Source organism: Hordeum vulgare, chromosome 6H (genome assembly GCF_904849725.1).
Source record: "Hordeum vulgare subsp. vulgare chromosome 6H, MorexV3_pseudomolecules_assembly, whole genome shotgun sequence".
NCBI lineage: Eukaryota > Viridiplantae > Streptophyta > Magnoliopsida > Poales > Poaceae > Hordeum > Hordeum vulgare.
In genome coordinates, this window is record NC_058523.1 from 83,606,501 (window position 1) to 83,626,638 (window position 20,138).

The following is a 20,138-nucleotide window of genomic DNA, read 5'->3' on the forward strand; positions in this document are numbered from 1 at the left end:
GGGGAGGAGCTTTACCGGGGTCCATGGCACTTGGAGGAGGAAGGAGAAGTGAAGCAAACCCTCTAACTCAACGGAGAGAAGGGGCTCCATGAATAGAGATCGAAATAGGGGGAGTTCGGGGTTGGGGAGGGAGGAGCCGCGAGGAAGAAGAAAGAGGTTGGAAAAACGGGCTCCCCTCCTTTATATAGCCCAAGGGGTACGGGCCAGTGGTAGTACCGCTGTGGTCCTGGCGGTAGTACCGCTGGCTGCAGCGGTAGTACCGCTGGGGTCCTGGCGGTAGTACCACTCCCCCTGGCGGCAGTACCGCTCCCCCTGAGACACCCCTAGAAATGTCCTAGGTAGGTCATGGTAGATTGGAATCCTGGCGGTAGTACTGCTATCCATAGCGGTAGTACCGCTGGGGTCCCGGCGGTAGTACCGCTACCCATAGAGGTAGTACCGTTGGGGTCCCGGCGGTAGTACCGCTACCCATAGAGGTAGTACCGCTGGGGTCCTCGCGGTAGTACCGCTACCCCTGGCGGTAGTACCGCTGCAAATGTCACACCTGGACCTAGGAGAAGAGAAGAACATGGGCAAATGACAAGTTAGTGAAAAAGAAGATAGCACCAACAAGATATACTAACTTGTCATTTTATATCCTTTCTTCTATATGAGAGAAAGGTGGGGGACGGTGGCCGAGGCCACCTATGTTTGAGACAAAGGTATGACACCGCAAAGAATTATCCTTGGGTTCATGACCAATGATCGTCTTTGAAGCGCAAGTGCCATTTGACAATGGCTAAAGTGAAAGACTAGATCAATTTATGCATAATGGGGGGAGGAAAAGTTCATTGAGAGAACAACACTCCCGCCTACATCTAGAACAAGATAGAATGCATAGTGAGGTGCAACGTGCCTAGTTTCAATCCACATTACTTGAATCAATGATATTTAGCTCATGCCTTAACTCCCGGAACCTTGCTTCATCTAGGGGCTTAGTGAAAATATCTGCAAGTTTCTCTTCAGTGTGGATAAAGTGAACCTCAATATCACCTAGCTTGATATGTTCACGAATGAAGTGATGGCGAATATCAATATGCTTGGTTTTGCTATGTTGCACTGGGTTGAGGGAAATCTTGATAGCACTTTGATTGTCACATAGAAGAGGCACTTTGTCACAAGTGACACCGTAATCCTTTAAAGTTTGCTTCATCCATAGCAATTGTGCACAACAACTTGCAGCTGCCACATACTCAGCTTCGGTGGATGATAGAGAGACGCAATTCTGCTTCTTTGAAGACCAACTTACCAATGAGCGACCAAGGAATTGGCATCCTCCACACGTTGACTTCCTCTCCACACAATCTCCTGCCCAATCTGAGTCAAAATAGCCAACTAGATTGAAGTTTGCTCCTTTGGGATACCAAAGGCCAAAGTTTGGGGTATGAGCCAAATATCAAAAGATTCGTTTAACAGCCATATAATGACTTTCTTTTGGTGCGGATTGAAACCGTGCACATATCCCTACACTCAACATAATATCCGGTCTAGATGCACAAAGGTAAAGGAGGGATCCAATCATGGAGCGATATACCTTTTGATCCACTGCTTTACCATTGGGATCACTATCAAGCTTGCATCTTGTTGGCATGGGGAACTTGACCGGTTTGACATCTTCAAGCTCGAACCGTTTGAGCATGTCTTGAGTGTACTTGGCTTGTTTGATGAAGGTCCCTTCTAGGCCTTGTTTAATCTCGAACCCGAGGAAGAACTTCAACTCTCCCATCATGGACATCTCAAATTTCTCAGTCATTAGTGCAGCAAATTCTTCATTGAAGGAAATGTTAGGAGGGCCAAAGATAATATCATCAACATATAGTTGGCATATGAACAAATCCCCTTTAACCCTCTTGGTAAAAAGAGTGGGATCTATCTTCCCAATTTCAAACCCACGATCTTGTAACAACTCAGTAAGATACTCATACCACGCACGTGGGGCTTGTTTAAGGCCATAGAGTGCCTTATTAAGTTTGTACACATGATTGGGGAGTTTGGGATGTTCGAATCCCGGGGGTTGTTTGACATAGACCAACTCATTTAAAGGACCATTAAGAAAGGCACTTTTCACATCCATTTGTTGTAATTTGAAGTTATGATGAGAAGCAAATGCAAGCAACATGCGAATAGATTCTAGACGAGCAACAGGGGCAAAGGTTTCACCGTAGTCGATACCCTCGACTTGGGAGTAGCCTTGAGCCACCAATCTTGCCTTGTTTCGAATCACAATCCCATTGGCATCTTGCTTGTTCTTGAATATCCATTTGGTTCCGATGACATTATGTTCCTCCGTTGGCCTTGGCACTAAATCCCAGACTTGGTTGCGCTCGAAGTTGTTAAGTTCTTCATGCATGGCCATAAGCCAATCCTCATCATCGAGCGCTTCCTGTACCTGTTGAGGTTCACAATACGAAACAAACGCGTGATGCTCACAATAATTCCAAATCTGTTGACGGATGGATACTTCCCTTTTTAAACTGCCAAGTACATTCTTCATAAGATGTGACTTGACTCTCAGCTTGTTCGCAATCTTGGCTTCTCGACACTCCAAGAGTTCTTCATTGGATAACGGGGGAGCATCGACTTGTTTACTTTGCTTGCCCTTGCGTCTTGAGCCTCCCTTGGCACCGGCTGTTGGTGCTGCAGAAGGGAATTGTGAGACAGTATCCTGATCATCTTGACTTTCGACTTGAGCAGGTTCACTAGTTTGTTCTTGTATTTGTGGTTGCTCTTGATCTTGATCTTGTGCTTCTACTTGGTCTGGATCTCGTGGTTGCACTTGATCTTGATCATGAGCAGGTTCGGAGTCTTGGGAGAGTGCTTGAATATCATGAGACACATCATCATTGTTGGGCAATTTATCTTGACCTTGAGCTTGTTCATTTTGTTGAGAGTCTTCTCTTTGTTCATCAGAAGCGTGTGGGGCTTGTGGAGGTCATGGCTCCACTCGAGTAGAGCATTGTCCTTCTCCTTCGGCCACAAGGGGTTCCTTAATGGGGAGTATTTGACCAATCCCCATTCTTCTTATGGCTTGGGGAGGAACTTCATCACCTACATCACAAAAGACCACTTTGCTCCACTTGGGAGACATTATTTTCATCGAACTCCACATTACACGTCTCCTCAATGAGTCCGGTGGACTTGTTGAGGACACGGTAAGCATGAGAGTTTGTAGCATAACCAACAAATATGCCCTCATGTGCTCTAGAATCAAATTTAGCTAAACGTGCCCCTTTCTTGAGAATGAAACACTTACAACCGAATACCCGGAAGTACTTGAGATTGGGTTTGTTTCCAGTTAGAATCTCATACGGAGTCTTGTTCAAGCCTTTGCGGATATAGAGCCGATTGGACGCATGACATGCTGTGTTGATGGCCTCTGCCCAGAAGTTATATGGAGATTTGAATTCTGCCATCATTGTCCTTGCAGCGTCTATCAAGGTCCGGTTCTTCCTTTCTGCCATGCCGTTTTGTTGAGGGGTATATGGTGCTGAATATTCGTGTTTTATTCCCTCATCACCTAGAAACTCATCCAAGGTGTAGTTCTTGAACTCGGTGCCGTTGTCACTTCTAATCATCAAGATCTTTGCTTCATGTTGACGTTGAGCTTCATTAGCAAAGTTGATGACAGTTTGTTGAGTTTCACTCTTCTTTTTGAAGAAATATACCCAGGTGTATCTTGAGTAGTCGTCAACGATCACCAAGCAATACTTTCTGCCTCCAAGACTATCAAATGATGGAGGGCCAAACAGATCCATATGGAGAAGCTCCAATGGCCTCTTAGTGTAGATAAGAGTCGTTGGACGATGAGCAGTTTCATGAATCTTTCCTTCAATGCAGGCACTACAAACACGATCTTTAGCAAAACTCACATTTGTTAGTCCACGAATATGGTCCCCTGTCAGAAGACTTTGCAAAGATCTCATATTGACATGAGCTAAGCGGCGATGCCAAAGCCAGCCCACATCAACTTTAGCCATTAAACACGTCGCAGTCTTAGTGGGTCGCTTTGAGAAGTTCACCACATAAAGACCATTTTCGACATATCCAACATAGGCTACTTTAAGAGTCTTGCTCCTCAGGAGGACCACAGTATCAAGATTAAAGAATGTGGAAAACCCCATAATTGCAAGTTGACGAACCGAAAGTAAATTGTAGGCAAGTGACTCAACAAGCATGACCTTCTCAATAGATAACTCTTGAGAGACGACCACCTTACCAAATCCCAATACCTTTGACGAGGATGCATCGACGAATTGGACATGGGTGGGCATAGATGGAGAAGGATGCACATCCACCACTAAGTCCTTGCTTCCGGTCATATGATTTGTTGCTCCACTATCGAGCAACCATGACACCCCACCGGAAGCAAACTCCTGCAATAGATCAAGGCTTGGTTTTAGGTACCCATTTTTTAATGGGTCCTTTCATGTTAGAGACAAGGGTCTTAGGAACCCAGATAGCCCATTCAATATACTCATCGTAGGAACCAACAAATCTGGCATAAACATGCCCATCACTAGCACGACATAAGACATAAGAAGAATTGAGTTTGTCGGCTGTGTTAGTAGGAATGGTTTTGCCCTTCTTGAGGTTTCCATAGTCCACCTTGTTCCTGTTCACCTTCTGAGTCCCCTCACCCTCTTTGACAAAGATGTCCATGAGGGTAGGAGATCGTTTGTTCCTGTTCCTCCTTTTACCTTTTGACTTGGAGGTAAGTCCAAGTCCCTCCTTTCGTACAACACCTTTTTGAGTGCTCAATAGGTCGTTCAGGCTCTTCTCACCTTGTATGCATGCCACAAAGGCCCTTCTCAAGTTTCTCCTTTAACTTGGCATTTTCCTCCACAAGATGTACATGCTCACAACAGGGATTAGTTGCACAAGCATTATCAATTAACACAAAGGGAGGACAAGTAGAGATCTCCTTGGTAAGCTTTGCTTGGAGTTGATCATGAGACTCTTTCAGAGAGAAATGAACACCTTTCAAGACCTTGTGGGCCTTGTCAACTGTGTCAAACTCCTCTTTGAGTCTGTCATGGCCAACCCCAAGAGCATACTTTTCAGACTTAAGCATACGAGTAAGAACAACATCATGATATAGTTTCTTTTGCATTTTAGCGCAGTCATCGTTATATGACTCCTCAAGAGCCAAACGAAGAGTGTGCTCCTTTTCTAGAGCAATAGATAATTCAGCAATTTCATCGGCATAGTCACGACTGTGTCCCTGAAGCTCGGAGATGGTCTCCTCATGAGACTCAATGAGGTCAGTGGCCTCACCCAGTTGTTACAAGAGAGCAACACAGTGCTTCTTGGATTCTCCCTGATTGATACCTTTTGCCATGAGGCACTTGGTGATGTGGTTCTCGTTGGGGGCGTTGAAGAGGGACACCTTTTGGGGAGAGGTAGTGGCAATAGCAACAGTTGCCGTTGCCACTATATCATCATCATCATCATCATCGGAAGGGTACTCTTCAAGGGCCACCATCCCTTTTGGTGGGGTTTCTTCACAAAGTTGTTCTTGATTGGAAAGGATTTGGTTTTGTCTTTGCGAATGAGCTTGCCCCCTGTTGTCTTCCCTTTTCTCATAGGGACATTCGGCCACGAAGTGGCTCACGTTACCACAGTTATAACATGTCCTCACTCGTTGTTTGGGTTTGAATCCACTCGAGTTGTTCTTTGTGAAGGTGGGTCTTGAGTTCCTCTTGTTGCCCCAGAATTGCCTTGATGCAAGAGCCATGTGCTCATGATAGGCATACTTTGTGTCTTCAGGGCAGCTCTCCTCTTCCTCATCCTCTTCTTCTTCTTCAAACATTGCTTTTTCTTTCAACGCAAGGTTGGGTGAAGTTGTCTTTGAGCGAACACAAGCAAGTGCATTGTCGGTTGTTTCGTTCATGATTGACATTGCAATGAATTCATCCAACACCTCACTGGAAGACAAGGAGTGGAAGTCTGGCCGCTGACGAATGACAGATGACATGGCTTTGTTGAAAGCCATGATGGCTTTGAGAAACTTGCGCTTGACCCATGTATCATCCACATCCTTGCTCCCATGATCCTTGAGTGCCACAACAATAGCAGTCACCCTCCGATAGAGATCACGAGGGTCCTCGTCTTCCTTCATCACAAACTCATCGGCCTTATCAAGTATCACTTCATAGTTGGATCGTTGAATGCTTGAGCTTCCCTTGTACAACACCATAATATGCTCCCAATAATCCTTGGCCAAAGTGAAGGGACGCAAGTGAGGAAGATCTTCAGGTGGCACTGCAGACTGGAGAATAAACAAGGCGGAGTGATTGTATTGATTGTCTGCATCTTCTCTTGGAGTGAGGTTGCTTGGATCATGGGGATAATATCCTTGCTCGATGATTCTCCACAAGTTTGTTGAGCTGTGATTCAAATGAGACTTAATAGAAAATACCCAGTTAGCAAAGTCACCTTTCACAAGCTTAGGAGGAGGACCAACAGGATTAAGACGTGGTGCGGGAACGGATCCTCCATAGATCATGGGGGGTGGAACTGAGGCATATGTTCCAGTCCCATCCTTTTCGTGAGATGAGGAAGGTCGCATACCTTTAGCTGCTTCCTTAGAGGAATTGGCCTCCGAATCGGTGATGGTGGGTTTAACCACTAACGCCGGTTCGGGTGGACTTTTAAATCCCTCAATTAACTCTTTAAGCATGGTCTTGACTTCGTTCGTCAAGGACGTCTTGAGGGCGGCCATAGCCGTATTCAAGTCATCCCTTGTGACCGAAGTCAAGTCCATGGCCTCGGGTTGCCCATGGTTAATTCCCTCTTCGCCTTCCATACTCTTCGGGTGGTTAAACCCTTAATAAAGAGACGTGGCTCTGATACCAATTGAAAGGATCGATATGGTTGACTAGAGGGGGGGTGAATAGGCAACAACCACTTTTTAATTAATCTTAGCAAGTTAGGGTAAACAACATACGGGTTCACAAATATTACAACAATGGGGTGAACCTTAATGAAGCTAACAACGAGAGCTACTAAGACAAGTAAGAGATAGACAACAACATAAGCATACACAAAGTAAAGGTTAGAGATAACCACAAGTGGAACCAATGGAGACGAGGATGTGTTACCGAAGTTCCTTCCCTTTGACAGGAAGTACATCTCCGTTGGAGCGGTGTGGAGGCACAACGCTCCCCAATAAGCCACTAAGGCCACCGCATTCTCCTCACGCCCTCGCACGATGCAAGGTACCGTGATTCCACTATAGGTGCCCTTGAAGGCGGCGACCGAACCTTTACAAACGAGGTTGGGGCAAACTCCACACAAAGCTTGGAGGCTCCCAACAAGACCATGAAGCTTCACCACAATGGAATGTGGCTTCGAGGTGACCTCAACCGTCTAGGATGCTCAAACACCCAAGAGTAACAAGATTCGCAAGGGATTGGTGGGGGAATCAACTTTTCTCTTGGTGGAAGTGTGGATCTAGGCCTTCTCAACCAATCCCTAAAGAATCAACAAGTTTGATTGGCTAGGGAGAGAGATCGGGCACTTTTGAGCCTAGGGAGCAACAATGGAGCTTGGGAGGGTAAGAGATAGGGTTCCACAGCTAGAAGAACCCTTTATATAGTGTGTGTGTGGGGGGGGGGGAATCCAACCGTTTTCCCACTCACAGCCCGTGCCTAGCGGTACTACCGCTGGCACTCCAGCGGTACTACCGCTGGGCCCCTGGTAGTGCATAAGCACTACCACCGCCAAGAAAGTCTTCACAAAAAGGTTCGTCCACGTACAATCGCTAGGCAGGCGGTACTAAGCTCCTGGAGCGGTACTACCGCTGACCAGGGGCGGTACTACCGCTGGCTGCAGCGGTACTACCGCTAGGCCCAGCGGTACTACCGCTGGGGGACCATTTGCAAAGAAGAAAGAAACACCAAGGCGGGAGCCACTCCAAGGTTTCCGACAAGGGGGGAAATAGGTGAAGTGTGCGCGTGCAAGATTGATTCCACCCAAACCTTTCCACTACGGTTCCGCTCTTAATAGTACGACTTTCCTATGACTCAAATAAAGAGAGTCGTAGAGAGCACCGTGCTTCTGTTCCACGAAAGAGGGGGGCGAGTCGTCTTGTGCCGTTGACGTGTGTTATCTGAAATCTTAACACACACGGTTAGTCCTTTGCGGTACTGTCATCAATCACCAAAATTACTTAGGCATAAACTATGCCCCAACACTTGTGAAGCCAGAACTTCAGATATGACAGTGGCACCTTTCACATGTCCCTTGTACTGCCCCTGCCTAGCAAATGGACAGTTCTTCCTCTTCCAATGCATACAATCGATACTACCAAGCATGCCCGGAAAGCCCCTCTCGGCATTGATCGTCAACAACCTCCCAGTAACAGCGACATTTGGTTCTCTCAGGTATTCAGGACCAAACACAGACAACGCGGCCTTGCAGAAACTATACATTGACTCGAAGCACGTGGACTCACTCATACGAACATACTTATCCACAAGGTCACCGGTAATTCCATATGCAAGCATGCGAATATCCATAGTGCATTTCTGGTAAGAAGAGAAGCCAAGCTTGCCAAGGGCATCCTCTTTGCATTCAAAGTATGGGTCATATGCAACCACTCCTTCCCGAATACGATTGAACACATGCCTCCTCATTCGAAAGCGACAACGAAATTGATGCAGTTCGTAGAGTGAAATTTTGTCAAAGTAATCGGAATAGAGGAGTTCGTGCCCTTTGTCCCTATTGCGGTTCAAGTCCAGAGCATGGTCAGGGATTGATCCCCTGAACCAAGGCCACATCCTACTGATGTGGTCATGGATGACCAATGCTGCCACCACTATGTCTGTAAGTGCATCTAGTGCCCTTAGTGATTTTGGTGGTTTGAAGACTTATAGGTTAAGTAACTAATGTGTTTATAAGTGTGCACATGCTCTATAAGTCACTGAGGAGTTTGAGTTATACGATGAATATAGACCCCTAAAAATGTATATCTTCGGCTGAACAAATTGGTCTTATGTTGAAGATTTTGATCGCGAAGAAATTGCGATGAAATTGATATTCCTCATGAATATATCGAAGATGAGGAATTCGATGCGTCCTCAAGAAAATTATTCTGAAGACTTTGAAGCGTGAAGATTTATTCCTTCTGTTTAATTTTCTTCACTCTTGAGTCATAGGAACACCGTACTGTTAAAGGGGGTCGAGGTAATACTACGGAATGAATTTCCTCATGATGCTCAACCCAAGCCTAATCCTACAAAAGCCTCAAGTGAGAAATATGAGAGACATGAGGACTCTCATAGTTGAGACTCCCAACCGTTGCCACGATTCGCTCCACCTCACCGATCTTATCCACAACAACGGTCATAATATTTAAGGGTATTTATGTCAAATCATGTCGGGATGCTCCCATGCTATAAATAGCCACCCCCACAACCATTAGTTGGTTGGTTGCTCCGCGAGAAACTGAAACTTGTCATTTAGAGCAACAGATCTTATCCACACCAACGGTCATAATATTTAAGGGTATTTATGTCAAATCATGTCGGGATGCTCCCAGGCTATAAATAGCCACCCCCACAACCATTAGCTGGTTGGCTGCTCCGCGAGAAACCGACACTTGTCGTTTAGAGCAACCCAAATTCCTCAGAGTCTTCGAGAGTAAATCATTAGTGAGGAAATACCCCCAAACACCAAACCACAAACCTAAACCAAGTGATTGAGCATCACTGAAGAATTTGTTGCTGTGTGGAACTGAAGCCTTTTACCTTTGAGGGTTGTGCATCTTCCAGACGGTTAGGCATCATGGTCTTGAGCAATCCAGCAGTCAATTGTGGATCGCCGGGTGACTGAGTTTGTGAGGGTTTGGAAGTCTGCCTTGAAGACTTACCACGAGTGTTGGGCCAGGACTGTGTGTCCTTAGCTCAAGGAGAATACGGTAGGGACTGTGTGTCCTTTGGTTTCAATACCAAGCCGCTCCAAACCAGACGTACGACTGTCACAGTAGTTAGAACTGGGTCATCAACAAGTGTCTTCACTGTGATACGAGTTCTATTTCTTCAACTCTTTCAATTCCTCAATATTGTATGATGAAGATTTTCATTGTCTCTGTTTGAAGAATTTGCTGAAGACTTTCCCTGAATTTCCTCAACCTCAAATTATTCACTCTAGTTAATCCTCACCTGCTTACTCTATGCCTGTGTACTGTGCAAACTGTTTTTCATAATCCTCATCAAGAAAATTGTTGTTGTAACACTTTGCACTCCTGATCCTTTGTTGTTTCCGCTGCAAGTTATTCATCAGTGAGGAATTTCCTCAGCGATGAAATTCTAAAAATCTCCTATTCACCCCTCTAGTCGATATAACGCACTTTCAATGTCCTTATTGTCCGAGGACGAATCATCCGATGAACAAATAAAGTTGTGAAAGAAGTACTCATCACCGCAATCCCTGGTACCTTGTGAGAAAAGCGTCAAACACCTTGCGGTCGTGGTGGAGACGCGGCCGGAAATGGCACGTCGAGCCCCTTCGCAGGCAACAAGGTGGACGACCGCGGGCGGAGGGCGGAGCGATGATGGGGGAGGAAGAAGAGGGGTTGTTCTACCAACGGGCAAAGCAAGGTGGATGACGGGCGTGACGGCGACGGCGACGGCGACGAGGGGCCGAGGGCTGAGCGAGGAAAGGGAAGGAAGAAAACGGACAGGTGTGTCATCAATGAGCGGGTCAGGGGCGGAGAAGGGCATGCGTTGCGCCCGTCCGCGCGTGTCCGTTTGGCCGCAAATTCGTCCCAAACTTGGATCGGGAATGGGTCGAAATCGGACCAAAAAGGACATTTATCCGTTTGCTCCAGTGCTTTGGGCCGCGGTTTGTGTCCATTTAACTCCAAACAGACACAAGTGTACGGTTGTCACCGGAGGAGGTGGAGACGTGATCGTCGCTGTCGTCGGACTGAAATCAGAGAGGACGATCAGGATCTTCATCCTACGGACGACCTTGTCCTACTACCGCTTCAAGTTGGCGACCCGATCTGCCTCCTCCGCTGCGTCCTTCACCTTGCGCTCCACCTACTCAATAGCAAGCTGGAGTGCCTTAGGGTCATTCCGCCATAGGCGGCTAGTGTCTGTCTCCGCCGTCGTGAGAGACCGCCGGTAGACCCATGCAAGGAGTCGCTCGTCCTCGTCGGGCTTCACCTGCATCTCGCGGTGGCGGTGCACGACCCGCTCCATTGTGTCCCTCTCCCTTTGCCCGTTGTTTGTCGCGGCTAGCGATGTGTGCCTCTGATTCATGAGTGCGCTTGCGGGCCAGCGACGCAGGCACTAGCACGCACCGCTGTCCCGATGGAGCAGTGGCCAATGGGGGAAGGGGCGACGCGGGGCGGAGTGGGACGCAGTGTCTCGACAGAGTTGCGCACGAGCTTGGAGGTCCAGCTCCGGCGTTCGCATTGCGTCGACACAGAAGCTGCGGCGCTGCTGCATATCCGGAGCTGCCCAGGGTATCTATCTTGGACCGTTCCAAGACAATGCGGCGAACCAACTCCTCGCCAATGTCGAGGACGGAGCTGGAGTGGCTCCTCGAGCTTGACATTGCGTCGGATTGGATCAGAATCAGAAAGGAAAGAGGAGTGAACGGAGGGAAAGAGGAGAATGAGCGAACTAGGGTTCCAAGCGAGGAGTCAGTTGTGATTCTGTGGGACAGCAATGAGAACTTTAAAGGGTTGTGCGTGTGAGCTACGAAGTGACGGACGCTCGAGGGTGCCCGTACCGCCTCATATTCGTCATAAATTTAGGCTAAATACAAGGAACGTCGGAAGTCCAAACATTTAAGGTTGGTTTGAGGCGTTCGGATGAATCAAATTTTATGGCCGGTCGAAACTTGTTTCAAATGTTTGAGAGTTTGAGACGTGTTTGGGCGTCCGGCCGCTGTAAATGCTCTAAGCTAAGGCCCTGTTTGGAACCATAATAGATTATGATAATCTGAATTATGAACATAGATTATATAATCTGGTTTATAAAAATAATCCAGATGGATATGTTTGGAGGCCAGATTATATAAACTGCAAACCAGCTTTTAAATTGTATAATGACATGTTTGCCATTTGTTTACAAGGAAAAATAAAAAAGTGGCGGTGACACTGCGTAATTCTCTTGAAGTTTACAAGGGTAACACGTCATTTGTAATCCATAATTTCATTTTAGCTGGGGTAGAGCAGATTATGAGATTATAATAATCTGGTCATCTAGTTTATAAAATCTACAATATAAACTGTCATGTTTGGAAATGCAATAGATTATAAAATCAGATTATATAATCTGAGTTGTTCCATACAGGACCTAAGCTATTCATGAACGATTGTGGCATAATCACAGCGGAAAAAATAATCAAAGACGGGGATAATTACTGATTGTGTAGCAGGTTGCGGTGTTAGTGGATTTTCAGTGCGTGAAAACCGGGTGATTTGCGTCGTGTCGGTTGAAATTCTTATACGTATATCCCAAATCGCGAAACACTTTCCCCTCTCCTCCCCAGGGACCCCAGACCCCACCCCAAATCTGACCGACAATGCCGCCTACGCTCCCCGCCGGTAAACCTCCGGGCCAAGCAACCCGGCCGCCGGAGCCCGCGACGCCGTCAGCCAAGAGCAGAGTAGCCGATGCCCAGTTGTCGGAGCGCAAAAGGAAGGTCGCGCCATCGGCCGGTCTGCCGAAGAAGAAGAAGAAAGGGAAGACCAGATCGCCGCCGGCCGAGCCCGAGAAGAAGCCTGTGCCTCTCCTGTTGGAGCGCGCCTGGACACCCGGCGACGAGGTCCAGACACTCGAGGCCACGGTGCGAGCAGCCCGCCCGCCGGACCCCGCCAAGAGCAAGCATGCGCCGTCAGCCAAGAGCAGGGAGGCCGATGCCCAGCTGCCGGTGCGCAAGAAGAATATCGCGCCATCAGCCGATCCGCCCCAGAAGAACGACAAGTCGAGATCGGCGCCGGCCGAGCCGGAGAAGAAGTCACTCCCGTCTGACCACGCGTGGGCGTGGACACCGAGCGACGAGGTCCAGATACTCGAGGCCCTGGTGGCGTATCGCCAGGAACACGGCAAGCTGCCGAGAACCAAGGCGCTCCTCGCCTCCCTCCAACTCCAAGGCCGCCTTGACAGCAAGGGCTTCAGCCTGCAGGACCTCCGGCAGAAGGTGCGCAGTCTCAAGGGCTGGCACGACTACGACGCCATCAACGGTGTCCCTGCCAAAGAACACAAGTGCAGCCTCTGTCACCTCTCCAAGACCGTCTGGGGCACCATCCCAGAGCCAGTTGCTACGAGTGGTGGTGAAGCAAGCACAAAAGTGCCAAATGCTGGCAAGACGTTCGGTGAAATGTGTCAGTTGTACCCTTGGCTCACTGATGAGATGACACACATTGTGGATGAACCTGCTGTCTTGGAGAGACTGCTCTTGGACTTTGATGATACCAAGGCACGTGCATTGGACTCCAAAATCGACAACCTAAGGAAAGAGCTCACCGAGGCTATCATGGAATCGGTATTACCTTTTAACTAAATATATAGTATTTCTGAAATATTAATAATTGTGGCAGCAAGTCCATGGTAATTAATATTTAAATGCACCTTTAGCTTCAAGGAAATTAAACAATGCACTGAAAGTACCAACTCCACTTATTAACGGTTGTTTGCCTCCAGTCCACACTATTTCCACGTGCTTGAAAAACAACTTTCAGACCGATACATTGTTGTGAATTTTTTAGCATTGTTTTACTTGAATGTCAGTTCTGTCACTTAATGGAATACCTGCATACAAGTTAGGAGGCAACTCCAGTATACATTTATTTGTTTTGATGTAATGCTTGTATTTGGTAAAAGTATTAATTTTTGCATGAAAAGACTCCATTTTCAGATCTTAGACTTTTTACTCAATTGTAGTAATATTTGAATGTCACTAATATTGCAAAGTGAGTCCAACTAAGATGCTTGTAGACCAATCTCAGGATACAGCTAGGTTATATTCGCATGCCATCTCCTTCGGTTTGAGAGAATTATATATGTTATCAAGTCACTGAGTTCAGCGTGCTGTTTAACTTGATTTAAAGACAGTAAGATATCTTGCAAATTTGGACCATTCGTGATGTTGTAACTCAACATCTATACATGGAGCTGATAAATTTGGCATCGAACTTGTTTAGGCGAAAAGGCAAAACCTTGAAGTGCCTAAAGTATGGCAGTGCCAATGCACTAGGCTTCAGCCAGCAAAGTCGAGAGCACAAAATGAAAACATGCTTTTGTTAGAGCGCTTGGATAAAATTGGTGAGATGCAGGAGCAATTGAAAAGAATTGAAAGTGGAATGGCAGAACTAAAACCAAGTTCAAAAGCTTCCAAGCCTGCACCAAAGGTACAAAAATGAATAATGCATATCTACATCCTAACCATTTGATATCTATCCAAGGCTGATGCTATTTTCATTAACTGCATGCATATCTTAATAGGTGATAAGATGTAATTCTGCTGCGAGTGCGCCTCACTCAGTTGTTGCAGAAAAACAGTTCTCAGGCAATGTAATATTCTTTGTCTTCTCTTTCGCATTGCATTATTTTACATCATTTGTTTTGTACATGTGTATCATCAAGGTATTTTTGGGGCATAGGTACTGCAAAAGAAGATAGAGGTGCAAGGGAAATTGCCTCATTGCAAGAATGGGGAGGTTACCTCTAAGTATCGGCCTCCCGGCAATGTTAGTGCAGCTACATTTTATTACTTTGCATGTAGAAGCATGTTTATATTAACATGTATATTGGAAACTATCAATATAATATACATGTATATTTATATTGACATGTATATTGGAAACTATCAATGTAATATCCATGTATATTTATATTGACATGTATATGAAAAACTATCAAGGGCATGTACATTTTTTTGGAAAAGGAAGTTAAACTCCCGGCCTCTGCATCAATCGATGCATGTAGCCATCTTTATTAATTATTCCACAAAGTTCTGACAAGAACATACGTCAATCCACCTGAAGCCACCACTCACACCTACAAAGTCGATAATGTGGAGTGTTCTCACTCCCCATATCAAAAATCAGTGTCGTCGCCAATCTATCCACATAACGTAATGGGACCAACAACCGGTGTAGCAGACCTAAAGTGCACACCACATGCACATGTTTTAGAAGCCGCCATCAACTTCGGATCACTTACCCATCTTCAGGATAGAGATCCGCATCATCCTTGTCAGTCCGTACATCCGTCGACGCCACCACGGCGCCACCGCCCTGCGCTCATCCGTCCAGACGCGAAGACTCTAAAAGAATTGTCGTGTGTTTTAGAAGCCGCCATCAACTTCGGATCACTTACCCATCTTCATGAAAGAGGTCCGCATCATCCTTGCCAGTCCGTACATCCGTCGACGCCACCACGGCGTCCAACGGCGCCACCGCCTTGCGCTCATCCGTCCAGACGCGAAGACTCTAAAAGAACTGTCGTGTGTAGTCCCTGCTAAGCAGGCATGACTTAGTGTAACACCTGTTAGCTAGGCATGACTTGACAGCTCCACCAAAGCTTCGTGCAAGACGAAGCCGCACCACCTCCTTCCTCGGTCATCCAGCGTTGCTCCACAAACGATGTTCTCAAGAAAAAAAACGGCGTTGGAGTACCGCCATCGTCCGATCTGGAAGACCAGATCCTAGGGTTTCTCCCGAAGCAGTGCCCACCACCAGCAACCGTCAAGGATCCACATAGTGCCCACCACCACTCAGCCCTCAAGGTGACGCCTTCAGGAAGGTCACGACATCAAGGACGCCGCCGCCGCCCATCGGAGTTAGGATTTTCACCCGAGGGTAGGTAAGAGGGAAGTAGAGGAGAAGACATAGACCAATATCTCCAAGAAGAAAAGCGGTGCCCTTGAGCGTCGTCGTCGGTGCGGCCGGACGGGGCCGACCAATAGTTTCTCCAATTTGGATCTTATTCACCAGCTTCACCCGCAGCCATTGGCCAAGGTCCTGGCAAGCCACGCCGCCACCGCCTGGACCTCCATCCCCGTGCCCTATCGTCGAGTCCAATCGCCGTGTCGCGACCACAACGACAACCAGCGGCGCCACCATGAGCTGCCCCACCGCGAAGACCAACCAGGAGCCCAGCTGGAGGCCAAAGGACGCCCCAGCCCGGGCCAGCCGGGGGGGGGGGGGCACCCGGGGTCGCCGTCGACGAGATCTGACCTCGCCAGGTCGGGGCCGCGAACTCCACAAGCACGCCCCAGGCAGCCATACACGCAGTCACCAGGGCCACATCAGCCCTGTAGCATGCACGGGAGCCCGCCTCGTCGCCCGAGCCTGCATCGTCGCGCCCCGCCACTAGCGCGCCGCCACTCACCGAAAGGACCGCCCGCACCGTTCCAGTCAGCAGAGGGAAGAAGAAGTCCCGCCGACGCCGACGCCAGCATGGCTTTGCCCGATGGCGTGCCCCGACGGCGTTGAGGAGGAGAGGATGGAGGGGGCGCGGGGCCGGCGGCGCTAGGGTTCCCCCTCGATCGCCACGGGAGCCACGCGTGGGGGGTACATACTACCTCTTCAAGGGTCATGTACATACTCCAGGATGTAAATATCACTTCTTTTTCAATATGTAAACAGGAGGAGCCTCTCCTACAGTCTTCCTCGTAAACTAAGTCCACCCCGACAAAACTTGAGACAAACTTCTATGTTGTATTTAGTTTCCAGCTTTTGACTCAGTTCCGACATGCCTCATGGGGGAAACTCTTGTTTACTTATTTTGAGTTTAAGCATAGAAATTAAAGGGTGGCCAATACTTGATAGATTATCTCCTAAAAGTCAATTTTATTTTGAGGAATTTCGTCTTGATTTATTCCTCAAAGCAGAATAACTTTGATTTTTCTACTGGATACACCGACATGTTTGATTACCAGATTTTGTCACTTATTTCTTATTTTATGCAGTTGCGAAAACCGATATTGGCTTCAAAGAGTATTCTTCGTGCTAGGAACGGGAAGATTGACGCTGAAAGCCAGATTCTGAATTATGTGTGTACATTCTTTGCTTTTATTAAACGGATGCTTGTTTTCTCATGTGCATTTAGTGAACTTGCCATACATTTATCGGTTACAGGTGGAAAAGATGAAGGTAGTTGCATGCGCACAAAAAGGCTTTTCGCATGATTTGAATGTGGAGGTAATGGTTATATTATTTAATACACAAGAGATATGTACACATATAATTGCATACATTAGTCTGGTCATTCGATAAGCTCCCATTCTGCCATCCTTTCAGGGTGGGAAAGAGGTTGTTTTACTTTCATTTTTACAGCCACATCATCAAGTAGCCAAGGCTACTCTTCAAACATCTTGTACATCTACAATAGTTGGGGGCATGGCACTTGGACCTGGATGTTGCCTAGTCTTTGTCAATAAAGTGTTGGATGGAAAGGCTCCTCTGATACGCCCTTTCGGGGACATGAAAACAATGGTTGATGCACTTGGGCATTCTATTGCATGGACATGTCAACAAGTAATATTTTAAAACAATGGTTGATGCACTTGGGCATTCTATTGCATGGACATGTCAACAAGTAATATTTTAAACTTATCCTGTTAACTACTACTGATTGTATATCCCAAACAATAAAGAAGTGTAAACCTTTTATTTTGTAGATCCTAGATGATACTACTGCTGGCATGGTAGCACCTGAGCAAGCATCTCCAGGTAACATGATACGCTTAGGCATTGACTTCTACCATCTGAAATTTGTGTTCTTCACAAGAACATGTGAATCTGCATGTCATCATTTAGTTGTTTGGTACTCCCTCCATTTCCTTATACAAGGCCACAAACTCAAATTACAGGTACCAAGGTAGACTTTAATGATTACTTTACAAGCCAACTTTTCTTTTTGTTTAGCGGGATCATTAATACGTCGCATGCATGCAAGGAAGAAATACGAGGGAGGTAGCTCAGTGTCATTATGACTACATGCATGCCAGTATTAAATAAGTTACTAGTACGAGGAAACGTCATTAATTTCTGGCTCGTTTAGTGTTAGTGGCCTTGTATGGATGCAAAATGTATTTTTCATAGTGGCCTTGTATAAGGGAATGGAGGGAGTATTTTATTATTGGGATTTTTATTTTTATGCCCCTGGTTCCTTAGTTGTACACATTTTTCCCCATTCCCTCATTTTGCGTCCTTTTTGAGCAACTTTTCGGGGGGGAAATGAGGAAAATGTGAATGCAAAAACCCGAGACACGGGGAAAAGTGAGGAAAAAGTTGACGAATGGGGAAAAGTGAGTACAACTAAGGAACCAGCGGCATAAGAATAAAAATCCCATTATTATTTAGGATTTATGTAGTATAACCGGCAACAACAACAGCAACAACAAAGCCTTTAGTCCCAAACTCTTAGGAGTTAAGAAGAATTAGTAATGAAATCTCATCTTGGCCAAATCCCTGGTATTTTTCTTTGTAAATCGTCGACCTTGCTGCCAGCGCAACACCATGCATGATGCTGGTTGCTAGTTCCCCTCAGCTCTGCCTGGTCACGTCAACTATCCCAGGCCCTGAAGCTCTAACACAGTTCTTGTTTATTTATTTCTAGAGTTTTCCATAGCACTCTTGTTTTGCCGGCTATGTTGAAGATCTAGTTTAAAACATGCATATTTGTTTTTTATGAAAACATTTAGCTGAGGAGGTTCCTAGACAGATATTCCAGAAATGTGACATTTGAAGTATGTAAAATATCTGGTTTTCAATTTTTTGAATAACCTGTAATATGCCTGCATTCAAGACATGTATCCCTGGGTCAATCCATGGACCCAGGGCTGGGCACCTACAGATGGGTTACGACATTAATGGTTGAGCAAGGGACTGCTTGCTAACTTCCCATCCGTATGCAAATATTCACTGGGCGTTACTGTTTGGGAACGAGGATAAATTTTCGCCTTTCTGAATGCTAGTGTTTCTCAGTGGGAAACATGCAAGTGTATCATTAAATTTTGGATGTGACACATCAATTCTGAATATTGATAAGCTTGGTGCAATTTTATTAGTACAAAACTTGAGTGATCTTGCATATTGTTTTCAATGTTTTTTTTTGTGCGCAGGGCAAAAGGGATGAACAAGTGCCTCCTTTTGTGCCAGAGCTGAACAAGGGATCATTTTGCATATGATAGTGGGTCCCGGTCTTAATGTTATAGCCTTTTGTGAGCTCTGCACGAACGAGCTGGGCAGATTAACTTGACCCATACATGGGTTGGACATCCTTCTTTTGGTGTAATTATTCTAGGCTAACTGATGTATCTCAGCAGTGACTCGCAAACTTAGTTATGTTGATCTGACTCAGAAAAGCTGATGGTATAAACATATATTGCCTGAGTTTTTCTTATCTGACCATTCTGTTTCAGTTATTTATTCCTGTAGTGTGAAAAATTGCACTACCCAGGATTTTGCACCTTGCTCGGCTGCTAAGCTCATGTGGAAGACATCAGTTCTTTGTATGCTGATCGAATAGTGATGCCGGTATGGTTGTCTAATTGAAGAATGACCAAAAAACCCTCCAGTCCGGACTAATTAGGGTTTTGCGGCATATCAGCTGGCTAGAACTATGGTTTATTGGGTGGATCAACCTACTTTTTGTAGCACTCGTGTGGCTTGAAGCTTTTGCCGATGAGCTAGTTCTGTAATTGCAGGAGCTATACTGCCAATTGCATGCGGTGGATCGATTTGAGCAGGATTTTCTAACAAAATTTCATCGTGACATTTGTTATTAAAGAAATTTTGTATATAATCTATAACTACGTGTGTCGTGGGTATAAGTTTAACAGTAGATGTGTAGGGTATGAAAGGATGGGTAGAACCTTAGCTACGGTGAGGTTGTATGAGTTCACACCCCTCTACGGTGGAGGTAATAGCCCTACGTCTCAGTGTTCTGGGAGCTTGTTGTCGAGTGGAATATGAATTATAGTGAATTGCTAACCCTTGCACCAGTGGGGAAGGGCGGCTTATATAGAGTTGCCCTCCACAACGGTTCGGTGCACAGGGGTGGAGTAGTGGTGAATAAATGCCTACGTTACAGGTAACGTATGTCTTAAATGCTAATAAATGCGCAGCGGGG

General features: G+C 46.3%; 1 protein-coding gene across 5 annotated transcripts; it reads left to right on the plus strand.

Annotated features, from left to right (window-relative positions):
• Window positions 1-12,496: 12,496 nt before the first annotated feature.
• Window positions 12,497-19,409, plus strand: LOC123402084. Of its 5 annotated transcripts, XM_045095949.1 has the most exons (9): window positions 12,497-13,542; window positions 14,201-14,407; window positions 14,502-14,570; window positions 14,660-14,746; window positions 16,972-17,055; window positions 17,141-17,203; window positions 17,303-17,539; window positions 17,683-17,734; window positions 19,129-19,409. In XM_045095949.1, the coding sequence occupies exons 1-9, from the start codon at window positions 12,580-12,582 to the stop codon at window positions 19,140-19,142; spliced, it is 1,776 nt and encodes a 591-aa protein (XP_044951884.1). In that variant the 5' UTR covers window positions 12,497-12,579; the 3' UTR covers window positions 19,143-19,409. The 5 variants fall into 5 exon arrangements, with proteins under 5 accessions (XP_044951884.1, XP_044951886.1, XP_044951885.1 ...); XM_045095951.1 differs by lacking the exon at window positions 17,303-17,539; XM_045095950.1 differs by lacking the exon at window positions 19,129-19,409 and having other exon boundaries at window positions 17,303-17,600; window positions 17,683-17,735.
• Window positions 19,410-20,138: the final 729 nt, after the last annotated feature.

Bases quoted from the DNA above. Each gene is read 5' to 3' on its own strand.
- LOC123402084 (XM_045095949.1), top strand. From the start codon at position 12,580: ATGCCGCCTACGCTCCCCGCCGGTAAACCTCCGGGCCAAGCAACCCGG. The intron at 14,747-16,971 runs GTTAGTGCAGCT...TATTTTATGCAG, and splicing joins AGTATCGGCCTCCCGGCAAT to TTGCGAAAACCGATATTGGC. The intron at 17,056-17,140 runs GTGTGTACATTC...TATCGGTTACAG, and splicing joins AAAGCCAGATTCTGAATTAT to GTGGAAAAGATGAAGGTAGT.